Below are 13,781 nucleotides of genomic sequence, written 5' to 3'. Positions count from 1 at the left end.
AGATGAGAGCAGCCCTCACAGTAGAGAAGCGAGTGGCGATAGCCCTGTGGAAGCTTGCAACGCCAGACAGCTACCGGTCAGTCGGGAATCAATTTGGAGTTGGAAAATCTACTGTGGGGGCTGCTGTGATGCAAGTAGCCAAAGCAATCACTAAGCTGCTGCTACGAAAGGTTGTGACTCTGGGAAACGTGCAGGCCATAGTGGATGGCTTTGCTGCAATGGGATTCCCTAACTGTGGGGGGGCGATAGATGGAACCCATATCCCTATCTTGGCACCGCAGCACCAGGGCACCCAGTACGTAAACCGGAAGGGGTACTTTTCAATGGTGCTGCAAGCACTGGTGGATCACAAGGAACGTTTCACAAACATCCACGCGGGATGGCCAGGGAGGGTTCATGACGCTCGCGTATTCAGAAGCACTACTCTGTTTAAACGGCTGCAACAAGGGACTTACTTCCCAGACCAGAAAATAACAGTTGGGGATGTTGAAATGCCTGTCGTTATCCTGGGGGACCCAGCCTACCCCTTGATGCCATGGCTCATGAAGCCATACACAGGCAGCCTGGACAGTGGTCAGGATCTGTTCAATTACAGGCTGAGCAAGTGCAGAATGGTGGTGGAATGTGCATTTGGCCGTTTAAAGGCGCGCTGGCGCACATTACTGACTCGCTCAGACCTCAGCCAAACCAATGTCCCCTATGTTATTGCTGCTTGCTGTATTCTCCACAATCTCTGTGAGAGTAAGGGGGAGACCTTTATGGCGGGGTGGGAGGCTGAGGCAAATCACCTGGCCGCTGATTACGCGCAGCCAGACACCAGGGAGATTAGAAGAGCACACCAGGAAGCGGTGCGCATCAGAGAAGCTTTGAAAACGAGCTTCATCAATGGCCAGGGTACAGTGTGACTGCTGTGTTTGTTGATGAACACCCAACCCCCTTGATTGACTCAGTCCCTGTAAGCAACTCCCCTCCCCCTTCGAGTACAGCTTACTTATGCAAATAAAGTCACTCATTTAAAAAGCATGAATTCTTTATTGATTCATTATAAAAAGAGGGAGAGAAGTAAGGGTGTGCTTTGGGAGGAGGAAAGGAGGGATGGAGAAGGCCATTAAAAAAATAAAATTCAGAGTAACGACATCCTTCTGGTTGGGCTGTCCACGGGGGTGGAGTGGGCGGGTGCACGGAGCCTCCCCCACGCGTTCTTACACGTCTGGGTGAGGAGGCTAAGGAACATGGTGAGGGGGGAGGGTGGTTATACAGGGGCTGCAGCGGCACTCTGTGATCCTGCTGCCGTTCCTGAAGCTCCACAAGACGCCGGAGCATGTCAGTTTGATCACGCAGCAGCCCCAGAGTTGCATCCCGCCACCGCTGATCTTCCTGCCGCCACCGCTGATTTTCCTGCCGGTCTTCCTGCCGCCACCTCTCATCTCGGTTGTCCCTCCTGTCCTCACGTTCATCCCTCCTGTCCTCACGTTCACTGGCCTCTTTCCTGTAATTTGAAACCACGTCCTTCCACTCATTCAGATGAGCTCTTTCATTGCGTGTAACTTCCATAATATCCGAGAACATCTCATCTCGCGTCTTCTTTTTCCTCCGCCTTATCTGTGCTAGCCTTTGGGATGGAGGAGGGACGCTTGAAATATTTGCAGCTGCATGAGGGAGATAAATATTTAGAAAGATACATTTTACAGAACAATGGTTATACTCTTTCACAGTGAAAAGCACTATTCACCTTACATAGCACATGTGATTTCCCTACAAGGTCGCATTTTTCATCTTAATAGTGCCTGCTTGCAACTCTTGGGTTACAGATCTCAGACACAGGTCCAGGCATCAGGATTCAGCTTGCATGCGGCCATGGTAAGCCACTGTCTCAGTGATTTACCCCTCCCCCCCCAACGCATGGCTAATACCACGCTAGCTCCCTGCTAATCAACAACCTTCCCCCTCCCCCCCACCCACTGCTTGTCCGGTAGCTTGGGGAAGATCGCCTCGCCGGTGACCAAACAGAAAAGATCATCGGCATTTCACTCCTCCCCTCCCCCCGCTTCGCTACGTGCAGGAAAGTGTTTTTTTTAAGCTGCTGCATTCCACGAACCCAGTAGAAAAATGGCCACCCCCCCTTACTTAAATTCCTGATTTCTAACCAGGTTATCCTGAACGATATCACTTTGCTGAGGATAACAGAACAAGATAAAGAGCGCATGCTTCTTGAATGCCAGCAGTCACCGGGACCATACGCCGCTATGCTTTGCCACGCAATGATACCTGATTACTTGCTACATGCATGGCATGGTAAAGTGTCCTACCATGGTGGGCGGAACAAGGATGCTTTGCCCAGAAACCTTCTGCAAAGGCTTCTGGAGTACCTACAGGAGCGCTTCATCGAGATGTCCCTGGAGGATTTCCTCTCAATCCCCGGACATGTTAACAAACTTTTCTAAGTAACTATACTGTCTGCGAATGCGTCCCAAGTCCTCAGGGCAAATCAATCATTAAAAAAGGCTTGCTTAAAAAACACTGTTTGCTATTTGCAAAGGTACACTCACCAGAGCTCCCTTCCATGGCGTCATTCTCTGGAATAGTTGCTTGTGAGGGCTGGGAGCAGGGTAATTCCGTCAGGGTGATAAAAAGCTCCTGGCTGCTGGGGGTCACGGAGTGCTGTGTGCTCTCTGCGAGGTCTTCCTCCTCTTCTTCATCTTCATCTTCCCCGTCTGACATGGCAGAGATTACAACCCCCACCTCGGAATCCACGGTCAGGGGTGGGGTACTTGTGGCGCAGCCCCCTAAAATTGCATGCAGCTCAGCATAGAAGCGGCATGTTTTTCGACCTGCCCCGGACCTTCCGTTTGCTTCTTTGGTTTTCTGGTAGGCTTGTCTGAGCTCCTTAACTTTCACTCTGCACTGCACGGAGTCCCTGCTGTGGCCTTTATCCGTCATAGACTTAGAAATTCTTTCAAATACTTTTTCATTTCGTCTTTTGGAACGCAGTTCTGTTAGCACTGAATCCTCTCCCCATATAGCGATCAGATCCATTACCTCCCGAGCGGTCCATGCTGGGGCTCTTTTTCGATTCTCAGGAGACTGCATTGTTAACTGTGCTGATGAGCTGTGCGTGGTCACCTGTGATGATGAGCTCTCCACGCTGGGGAAGCAGGAAATGAATTTCAAAAGTTCGCGGGGCTTTTCCTGTCTACCTGGCCAGTGCATCCGAGTTGAGAATGCTGTCCAGAGCGGTCAGTGGTGCACTGTGGGATAGCTCCCGGAGGCCAATACCGTCGATTGCGGCCACACTAACCCTATTCCGATATGTTAATACCGATATTAGCGCTACTCCTCTCGTCGGGCAGGAGTACAGAAACCGATTTAAAGAGCCATTAAAATCGATATAAGGTGCCTCCTAGTGTGGACGGTTGTGGCGTTAAATCGGTTTTAGGCTCCTAAAACCGATTTAAACGCCTAGTGTAGACCAGGCCTGAGATGAAGAAAGAGAGTATGGAAAATTCCAGTCCAAATGATTAAAGTTAGACAAAATTTATAAGCAACTGAAAGCAGGAACCTATAATGGAAGGTGCTAAGTAACCTTAACAATGGGCATTGCTACCAGTTATGCTTGTAATATCTTATCATACTCCAAGTAGTCTCCAGGTGTTGTAGGGCTGAATGTGAATTTTAGGCTATTTAAACACAAATATCTCAATTCAGCACCTTGTAAGATGTGGATTTTAGCTGAGTATCTACAAGTTCGTATGCTTATCCAAACCTGTAGAGGCATCCATATGAGTCCCCATCTGTCCCCACAGCTTCCCTTATGTAAAGCCCTGTTGGGAATCAAGCTGTGGTCATCCTCCTGTGGGTAGTGGGGAGTCGTGTATTCAGAGAAAGGTGGCAAGCTTATTTTCCATTATTCTTCCTAGTATCTTCAGGGGCTTCTCAGGGTGAGGAGCAGGGAGTGCTTCTGCCTTACTCATCGATATATCTGCTTTTTGCCTTTATTGAATTAATGACCTCCTTTCTTGTGCACTTTTGTCTATTGTACACAGGAGAGCTGAATTTACACTGTAAGCCTGGTGGCATTCAAAAGAGGATAATAAATATTGATGTTTTTTCTTTTATGTTTGTGCAGAAGATAGCAATCTGCAATAATAAAGATTATTCAAGAGAGTTGTGCATTTTTATGTATTTTACACTGCCATGTAATAAATCTTTGTTAATTTGTTGTAGAAGTATACTAATGTAGTTTTTAATGAAGTTGATGGTTTTAAGTACAGTACTGCTCACTGGAAAGATGAATTCTCATACACAGTTTATCTTGCAGGGAAATTGTTTAATAACACTGAATAAAATCTTACTGTGAGAGTGCAAAATTTTAAAATAAAAACAAACCTATTAATAAAGCCATTGAGGATACCTAAGTCAGTCTTTTATTAAGAAAGAGATACTTTCTGTCTTATTATCTATCATATTGCCTCTATATAAATCCATGGTATGCGCAGATGTGGTCGCCTCATCTCAAAAAAGATGTATTTGAATTGGAAAAGGTTCAGAAAAGGGCAACAAAAATGATTAAGGGTATGGAACGGCTTCCATATGAGGAGAGATTAATAAGACTGGGACTTTTCAGCTTGGAAAAGAAACGACTAAGGGGGGATATGATTGAGGTCTATAAAATCATGACTGGTGTGGAGAAAGTAAATAAGGAAGTGTTATTTACTCTTCCTCATAACACAAGAACTAGGGGTCACCAAATGAAATTAATAGGCAGCAGGTTTAAAACAAATAAAAGGAAGTATTTTTTCACATAACGCCCAGTCAACCTGTGGAACTCTTTGCCAGAGGAGGTTGTGAAGGCCAAGACTATAACATGGTTCAAAAAAGAACTAGATACATTCATGGAAGATAGGTCCATCAATGCCTGTTAGCCAGGATGGGCAGGGATGGTGTCCCTAGCATCCGTTTGCTAAAACCTGGGAATGAGCAAAAGAGATTGGATCACTTGATGACTGCCTGTTATGTTCATTCCCTCAGGGGCACCTGGTATTGGCCACTGTCAGAAGACAGGATACTGGGCTAGATGGACCTTTGGTCTGACCCGTTATGGCCATTCTTATGTCATCATACCACAGGCATATAAGCTTGTTGTAAACAGAATACATTACCTTTTGTTGAAAATTTGCTGTAATTCTAATTCACGTTTATAGTGAAAGCATAGCTTTTATTTTCAAGCGGCTGTAAACTTTATTATCAAATAGACTAATACAGTCAATAAGATCTGCTTTAGAATATAGCACATGGTTAATATATAAAATCATCTGTGGCTCTCGAAATATATTGTATACAGATAGTTTGTAATTGTGTTGCTTAATAAATCAGCTCATAAAAGCTTTTGTAAACTATTGTTGAAAATATTTAGCCCGTGCACTATGTAAACATTAGTTAACTTCCACATCTGAGTTAAAAGATGTCAATTATTTAATGCATTATCAAGATGATATCTTAGAACAAAGAATATGATTTAAAACAAACTATAAACCCACCAGAAGTTTTTAAATTCGGTTTTGAAAGAAATTTCCTGTGGCTGGGTTTACTGTCTGTGTATTTATCCACTCTTGTCTCTCTATCACATTGTACACCAGGGGTCAGCAACCTTTCAGAAGTGGTGTGCCGAGCCTTCATTTATTCACTCTAATTTAAGGTTTTGCTTGCCAGTAATACATTTTAACGTTTTTAGAAGGTCTCTTTCTAGAAGTCTATAATATATAATTAAACTATTGTTGTATGTAAAGTAAATAAGGTTTTTAAAATGTTTAAGAAGCTTCATTTAAAATTAAATTAAAAAGCAGAGCCCCCCCGGACCGGTGGCCAGGACCCAGGCAGTGTGAGTGCCACTGAAAATCAGCTTGCATGTCGCCTTTGGCACGTGTGCCATAGGTTGCCTACCTCTGTTGTACACTGTCCACTCCACTCCATCAATGATATTAGTTCACTTCTTCAACACCGTTCTGTGCATTTTCTTCCATGTTATGCTCTGTAGAAGGAATGCCCTTCCTAAACTTGCTCATAATACCGTTACCCTTTAACTTCCTCATATTCCTCTTCAATACTCACTTCTACAGTGATGGATGCAAGCAATTTTCAACTAGTAGAAGGCCAATTAGACTGTTAAAACATTTTTTTTTGTTTCATCCTCCTGCACCCTTTGTGTTTCTTATCTTAAAGTGTGAGCTTATTGTGTATGTTTGGAAAGTAGCTAGCAGTATATGAGTGCTACTGCTATATAGATAGCTATTATTTAATCTAAGTTATCACAGTATCTTCCATTATGAAAAATGTGACACAATATTTTCTTACTCTACTTTCAGAGATTGAAAGCTGCCTTGACCCAGCAGCATCCTCAGGTCACAAATGGAGATACTGCCAAGGGGCATGCTAGTGGATTGATTAGGACTCAGTCAGAGGAAGCCCGATCACAGTCATTACAACAGCCTGCTACATCAACTACAGAAACACCGGTAGGACAACAAAGCTAAGATGTACTTCTAACTCCTTTTACTGTTACGCAAAAATCTCTGATCCTCATTCCTTTATTTTATATATTGAGAATAAGATTGAGGTGTGTTATGAACCAATATTGGGAAAAATGGGGGTTGTCTTACCTACTCGGTAAGAAAACTAAGGCCTCCTGATTTCTGTAGCACACTGGCATTGAATTCTGGCGTAAACTGAAAATTGTGCAGCAAGTTAAGATACATCTGGAAAATATTGACAAAACAAGGGTTACCATGGTATTGTATTAGTTTAATATTAAATATCATAAGCACCTATTAAAATATTTTTCCAGTCATTTCAGGTTCCCGCTTAAGGTACCATTTGCTTGAAAGAGCCATTATTGACTGATATAAAAATGAGGGACTCACTGTATAATTTAGTTAGTTTACTGTGCTCTCTTGGATGTTGTGAAAAGGGTGATTTTGGGAGAGCTATTCTAGATGATGACTAGGAATAGGATGAAAATGGGTGGGAACAATGAGCTAGGTTGGAGAAGGGGAATAGATGTACAATTGAGAGTTGAGGAGAGGTCTGGTCCCCTTGATTCTAGGAGAAGGATTCAGAATTGTCGGAGAAAAACTCAGTTCTCGCTTTTTGTTTGGGTGCAGCAAAATCAAATACTTTATTATTTCTCCAGTAATTACAATGGAGGGAGAGAGTGCCATAGGACACAGGGTCACCCCAGTCCTGGACAGGTCTCTCAACTGGTAAACAATTACAGCAAGCCTTTATACCTTTGCTACAGACAATTTCTAGCAATAATACAGACAGTAAAAAGCAACAAATACATTTTGTTTATACATAAGCCTTTCTGCTATCTTATTTGTCTCACTCCTAAAAGACGCCAGCCTGCATATTTGCAAGGTCGTAATAACTTTTTACACAGTTCTTTCTTGCTTCTAGAAGTCTCACGTCATTAGGGTTACAGCTAGGCTAACTCTTGCTAACTGACTGACATGCATTAAAATCCCCTTCAAATCCTATTAATTCTTTCCCTGCTTCCACAGAAGCTACAGTTTTTACCTCAGAGGTGTGCTGTTGACCTGCTTTCATTTGGTCAGAGAAGCCTGTCTGGAAAGTTCTTTCTCAAGAAAATCCAGGCTTACTAAGTAGCACAGTGAAAACAGAAGCACACACCCCTTTTGTGGGGGAGAAAGAGACAAACACGAAGGAAGCATCGCTATACTGAGTGCATTTCAGATGGTAACTTCCTTTTGTAGGTTAATGTACCCTAGGAAAATGACATTTTGTAGACAGAGGTTGTCAGCAATTGGTCACTGTGTCTGTTCAGGAGTTCTTTTTTTCCCCTAGCCAGTGTCCTTAAAATCAGATGACCTGCATCTCTCTTCTGTCTGTTTTCCCAGCTGTAGAATTTCTGCCAGTGTAAAAGCTGGTATGAAATACGTATCCTCAAATATCATTGCTCCTGTGTTGACAAGCTCTAGCTTTTAGAGTTAGACCTTCAAAGAAAAGATGTATAGTGTGTCTCTTCTCTTGTCTGTTACCTGGGGATACTGCAATGGATCTGTAGTACCAGGCTGGAACCCTCTCACATGGTAGTGGATCTCTTGAACTGTAATATCACATACTAGTCTTTTTAAGGATGTTCAAAATAAAGACCTGAAGATCAACTCCCTTCAGGATTTATAAAGCAATTGGTAGGGCCTTAAGAATCAAGCTAGAGTATTCCTCTGGGGTTTTCCTTTTAGAGGTGAGGTGATGTTCAGTTTTTAGGGCAGCTGAAAAACAAAAGCAAAGACTTTGTCATAGTTGCATGGGATTTCAACTTTATCATGAAAATCTTCTCAGGGATTTGAAAAGAGCTTCTGTGGAGTGCTTTAGAAAGATTTCTGGCCATAATGTTGTATTAATACTGGCCATCTGCTTGCCTAGAAAATTGAGCATGAAGCTCCCTCTATCCTTACCAGTTTTTTCATCAGAACAAGATAGTAATGAAGGGTCAAAATTGTAAAGGATTCTTAACCTTCTCTTTCTTTGTACCTATAACCAGTAGCAGGCTCATTAATAGGAGGTGTAAATGCTGTCAATGCAATCAAGCAGTAAGATCTGAATGTTACAATTTTTGGTCACAATTGTTTGGTGCAAAAGGAGACAGTTTAAAATAATTTGTCTGTGTGTTTGGTCAGGAAGTTTTTCTCCCCCTTGTTCTGTCAGGCCTGGTGAAACTGACTGAGGAACATACATTCATACATACTATATAACAAGCTTTGTATTTCCTATCTGAAGAGAATTTTGAAAATTAGAAAAACAGATCCCCTGTTTGTTGGTTTGTGAAGTACCAAAAAAGGCAAAATAGCATTTAAAGTTTAGGTATCTTGGCCAAGACTTCCAAAAATGGATGTTTACGTTCATAGTATCAAGGAGAGTGCACGAAGGATCAGTCCTGGGGCCAGTTTTGTTCAATATCTTCATTAATGATCTGGAGGATGATGTTCACTGCACTCTCAGCAAGTTTGCAGATGACACTAAACTGGGAGGAGTGGTAGATACACTGGAGGGTAGGGATAGGATACAGAGGGACAAATTAGAGTATTGGGCCAAAAGAAATCTGATGAGGTTCAACAAGGACAAGTGGAGAGTCCTGCACTTAGGACGGAAGAATCCCGTGCACTGCTACAGACTAGGGACTGAATGGCTAGGCAGCAGTTCTGCAGAAAAGGACCTAGGGGCTACAGTGGACAAGAAGCTGGATATGAGTCAGCAGTGTGCCCTTGTTGCCGAGAAGGGTAACGGCATTTTGGGCTGTATAAGTAGGGGCATTGCCAGCAGATCGAGGGACGTGATCATTCCCCTCTATTTGACATTGGTGAGGCCTCATCGGGAGTACTGTGTCCAGTTTTGGGCCCCACACTACAAGAAGGATGTGGACAAATTGGAAAGAGTCCTGCGGAGGGCAACAAAAATGATTAGGGGGCTGGAGCACATGACTTATGAGGAAAGGCTGAGGGAACTGGGATTGTTTAGTCTGCAGAAGAGAAGAAGGAAGGGGGATTTGATAGCTGCTTTCAACTATCTGAAAGGGGATTCCAAAGAGGATGGATCTAGACTGTTCTCAGTGGTAGCAGATGACAGAACAAGGAGTAATGGTTTCAAGTTGCAGTGGAGGAAGTTTAGGTTGGATATTAGTAAAAACTTTTTCACTAGGAGGGTGGTGAAGCACTGGAATGGATTACCTAGGGAGGTAGTGGAATCTCCTTCTTTAGAGGTTTTTAAGGTCAGGCTTGACAAAGCCCTGGCTGGGATGATTTAGTTGGGGATTGATCCTGCTTTGAGCAGGGGGGTTGGACTAGATGACCTCCTGAGGTCCCTTCCAACCCTGATATTCTATGATTCTGTGATATTCAGGCACCTAAAGATGTAGTCTGATTTTTCAAAAGTGCTGAGCACCCACTAAAGGCAATGGGAGGAGCTGGGTGCTCAGCATATTTGAAAACCAGGCCATTCAAACACCAAATATCAGGCGTCCCTTTTAAAAAATCTTGTCCCCTTCTGGTTTTGAGGCTAGGTTAAGCAAGTATATGCTGCCCAGGATAAAGAGGCTGTTCTTACTGAGTCCATCCACAAGAGCAATGTCTACTCTTGGATTGAGACTGTGTAACGTCGTCACCTCAGTGTCCTTCTGTACTTTTTATGTTGTTAATCTTGATGTGACAGTCTCTGCAGATGCTGCCCTGAGAAGGTAGATTTTATTTATTTATTTATTGGTCCCAATTTTTCTGATAGGTATACGTACCCTGTGTATAATCTGGTTAATGGGAACTAGTGTGAAAGTTCTCAGTATCTAATCAGTAAGAAATATTTGCAAATGGTCAATTCTTAACTGTTAATTTAACTTCTCAAAGTCCCTTTATACCAGTCTAGATTTCATATTATGCGCTGTGGAAGTTAGGATTGGTACTTTGATTTCTGTTTTTATTTAATAGTTTATTATTTATTTTATTTTATTATTATTTATTGTATAACAAGTATTAAGCATGCAGAGTCAGCCAAGTCCCTTTATGAGGAGAGTTAATTCAAGGTAGAATTTTATCCTCTTTATCGGCTGATAAGACTTGAAGATCCAAAGTTGTATAGCTGTAATGCAACAGTCCTTTTATTGGGGACTATATTCTGCCCATGTAGAGGGTGGACTGTATGATCTAATAGGATATTTTCATTTCTAACTACTTTGATCCTATCCATGTCTGGGCTGGCATAGAGGGACTTGGAAAAGCCAGAAGTAACAGGTAAGAAATTACTTTTCTAGGGATTAGTAAATACCAGTGCTTTGTCCAGATCCTTGTGATGAGCAGTTGTTATATATTGGGCAAATATTACATAACATCCAAAGTATAGCTAAGTTTTAGGATGATAGGTGTTTGGAAAACACCAGAAACAGAAACTATATGAAGTTGTTGCCTGATAAATTTCATTTTACAAAGTCATTTTTAGTTAACAGGTTTTTTAAAAGTTAAAACCTGTAAATATTTTGTCTTCCTGTAACTTTAAAATGGGTAAAAGAATGTTTGAAAAAAAATATAGAAAGTTACTTCTTTCTGGCTTACTTGTATGCCAAGTATCAGAATGGAGTGAATTTTTGCAGCAAGATTACAAATCTGGAAACCAGTGGGTCATGATTAAAATACTGAGAGAATATTAAATGTAGTTTACTAGTGAGCAAAACCACAACGAAAACCACTAGACAGTATTCATAGAATTAAGATGTTTATTTAATATTTCCTTTAGTCAAAAATTACATTTTAAATATTGGAACAGAAATATCATTGATGTTTTCCTATATAAATGTGTGTACATTTATACGTGTAAGTCAAACCCTTAGTATTTGAGTAACATGTTGCGTTACACTGAACTATGATGTTCCTGTTTCCTTCAGGCTTCCCCAGCTCAGCCCGCACCACAAACCCAAAATACAGGAGGTCGTCGAAGAAGAGCAGCAAACGAAGACCCTGATGAGAAAAGAAGAAAGTTTCTAGAGCGAAACCGTGCTGCTGCTTCAAGATGTCGACAAAAAAGAAAAGTGTGGGTGCAGTCATTGGAGAAGAAAGCAGAAGACTTGAGCTCATTAAATGGTCAATTACAGGTATTTTCTTTTTTTGATTACAAGCAAGAAGTAGAGTTATCTGAATTTTCAGTTAGCAATCTTGGGATCATGGAGTGGAAACTTGGTATGAGAGCTACAATATGAATAGCTTTCTAAAATGCAGTTGAATTCAGAACAGACATAATCAGTATTAAAATGCCTGTATCATAGGTATAATGAGAATGAGACTATGCAGCTTCAAAGATATGTGAAATCTGGGATCTCACCTACTTGGCCTTTGTTCCATTTTAAGTAACTTTAGGGTTGTGACACAAACCAACAAGAGCATGTTGATGTTGAAGTGAAGTCTCACTGGCAAAATGTTAGCCTTAATTTAGAAATGCCTTGTTTATATCAATTTGTGTCACTGCCTGAGTTACTTAAATTCGATTTTTTGTTTTAATTTCCTTTGTATTTTTTAACTGTAGTTTTTTTTCTTTAAAGTGAATGTAGTGCTCGTGAAAGGTGCCAGATTGACAGCACTGGAAACTGAAGGCCTCTATTTGTCCACAGAACAGGTACAGCACAGGCAGTGGCAGTGAAAATTTCACCACACTGCCCTACCAGTGTGCCTCAACCCTATTTTTGAGGGACCATATAGTATGAGAGGGTTGTCCAGTATCTATTCCTAGTCAGCCTTTGGTGGCTTTGCTGAGACTGCCAAGAATGTGACAATTAATGCCAAGTTGTGATGTTGATCCCCACCCAAGTCCAGTGAACTGAAACGTCAATTCATTTCATTTAGACAATAAAGCAGGCAACTGGTGGTACTGGCATTTTGCTACCAGTCTGGGCCTAGGGTCTGTCAGTCAACTTGAGCCAGCTAGGCATCTTTAATAGGCATTTAAACAAAAAACAACCACCATCACCCACTTAAAAGTGTATAGGAATTAACACAATAGACAATGTCTCCTTGTAAGTAAATTTTAAAAAAAGCTATCTTTTATTTTTATTGAAGATTATCAGAAATATAATAGGATAGAGAATAAAGCAAAGAAACACAATAACACTAATATTCAGGAACCAAAATATGAATATACAAAAAACTTTGGGTTGTCAGATCCTTGCTGGTATAAATCAGTGTGGGTTGACTGAAGTCAGTGGAACTTCCATGACTTACACGAACAGAGGATCTGGTTCTAAATCTCTTGACATCCCCATTTTTAAATGAAACTTAGAAGCAATGTATAGTAAGATGTATAGGACAGTATGGCATAAGTAATTTATGTCATTCCATTTTGTCTTAAAAACAGTTGAATTCAAAATGAGAGGAAGAATAACAAAGAGCAGGAAAGAATACATTTTCAAACATCCATTCTTTATTCTTTGTCCTGAGGAGTGGGCAGGCATGTTGAGCATAATGCTGCAATATGTTGAACACCGTAAGCTGCAGGTCTCTTCAGCACGTCCAAGGATCCTGTCCCGTTATGCAAATGAGACTTAAATCTGGGTAAAGGACACAGAGCTGTCACCCAGATTCAAGAAAAGATGCATTATACCTCAATATTGGTGGAATTACTTTCAAATACAATACATAGTGTCTCCCCAAACTCTATCACTGCTCAGTAAATGTTTTTCTAATAGTAGTGGAGTAAAAGTTCTGACTTCAGAGTATTGTAATACAGTGATGCAAGGAACATGTACAGCACCAAAGTTAATTAACATAAAAATAGATGGGTGTGGGCTTATAAATGATATTGATAGATTTTAAAAATACATAAGCTTCTTCGGTGCCATCTATTGGCTGCAACCATGATTGTATTAACATTGAAAGGAGTTGTGTAAATAAGTTGTGCATATCCCACCAATTATGAGGCATACTAAATGAAACTTTTTGAAGATTACTGAAGAAATTAGAATGTATGCCATAATTACTGGCCAAAATTCAGTTTCTTCTTCGAGCGCTTGCACATGTCTATTCCACTGTACGTACATGCGTGCCTTGATCAGTCACTGGAAATTTTTCCCTCAGTGGTACCTGTTTAGGAGGCTCAGGCGCTTTCTGGTGCTGCACAGTCATAGCGTCAGTATAAAGGGCCCAGTTGACCCCTCAATTCCTTCTTACCACCTGTGATGGTCTCTGAAACTGTTCTCTTTGCTATGGCAAGCTTTCTCAGTGGTCTTTATTTTT

At 41.4% G+C, this 13,781-nt stretch overlaps 1 protein-coding gene across 3 annotated transcripts in view; it reads left to right on the top strand.

The window, feature by feature from the left end:
• The window catches only part of ATF2 (activating transcription factor 2), a 98,111-nt gene that overhangs the window by 58,800 nt on the left and 25,530 nt on the right, over positions 1–13,781 (top strand). For all 3 annotated transcript variants that reach the window (XM_044978396.1, XM_044978397.1, XM_044978398.1), the window contains 2 exons: positions 6,363–6,512; positions 11,444–11,650. In XM_044978396.1, coding sequence (XP_044834331.1) covers positions 6,363–6,512; positions 11,444–11,650 — 357 coding nt within the window. The remainder of the gene's footprint in view (positions 1–6,362; positions 6,513–11,443; positions 11,651–13,781) is intronic.

The sequence above is a fragment of the Mauremys mutica genome, chromosome 10 (assembly GCF_020497125.1).
Source record: "Mauremys mutica isolate MM-2020 ecotype Southern chromosome 10, ASM2049712v1, whole genome shotgun sequence".
Lineage (NCBI taxonomy): Eukaryota > Metazoa > Chordata > Testudines > Geoemydidae > Mauremys > Mauremys mutica.
Note: the sequence above shows the minus strand (reverse complement) of the source record. Positions and strands in the feature narration are given on the sequence as shown.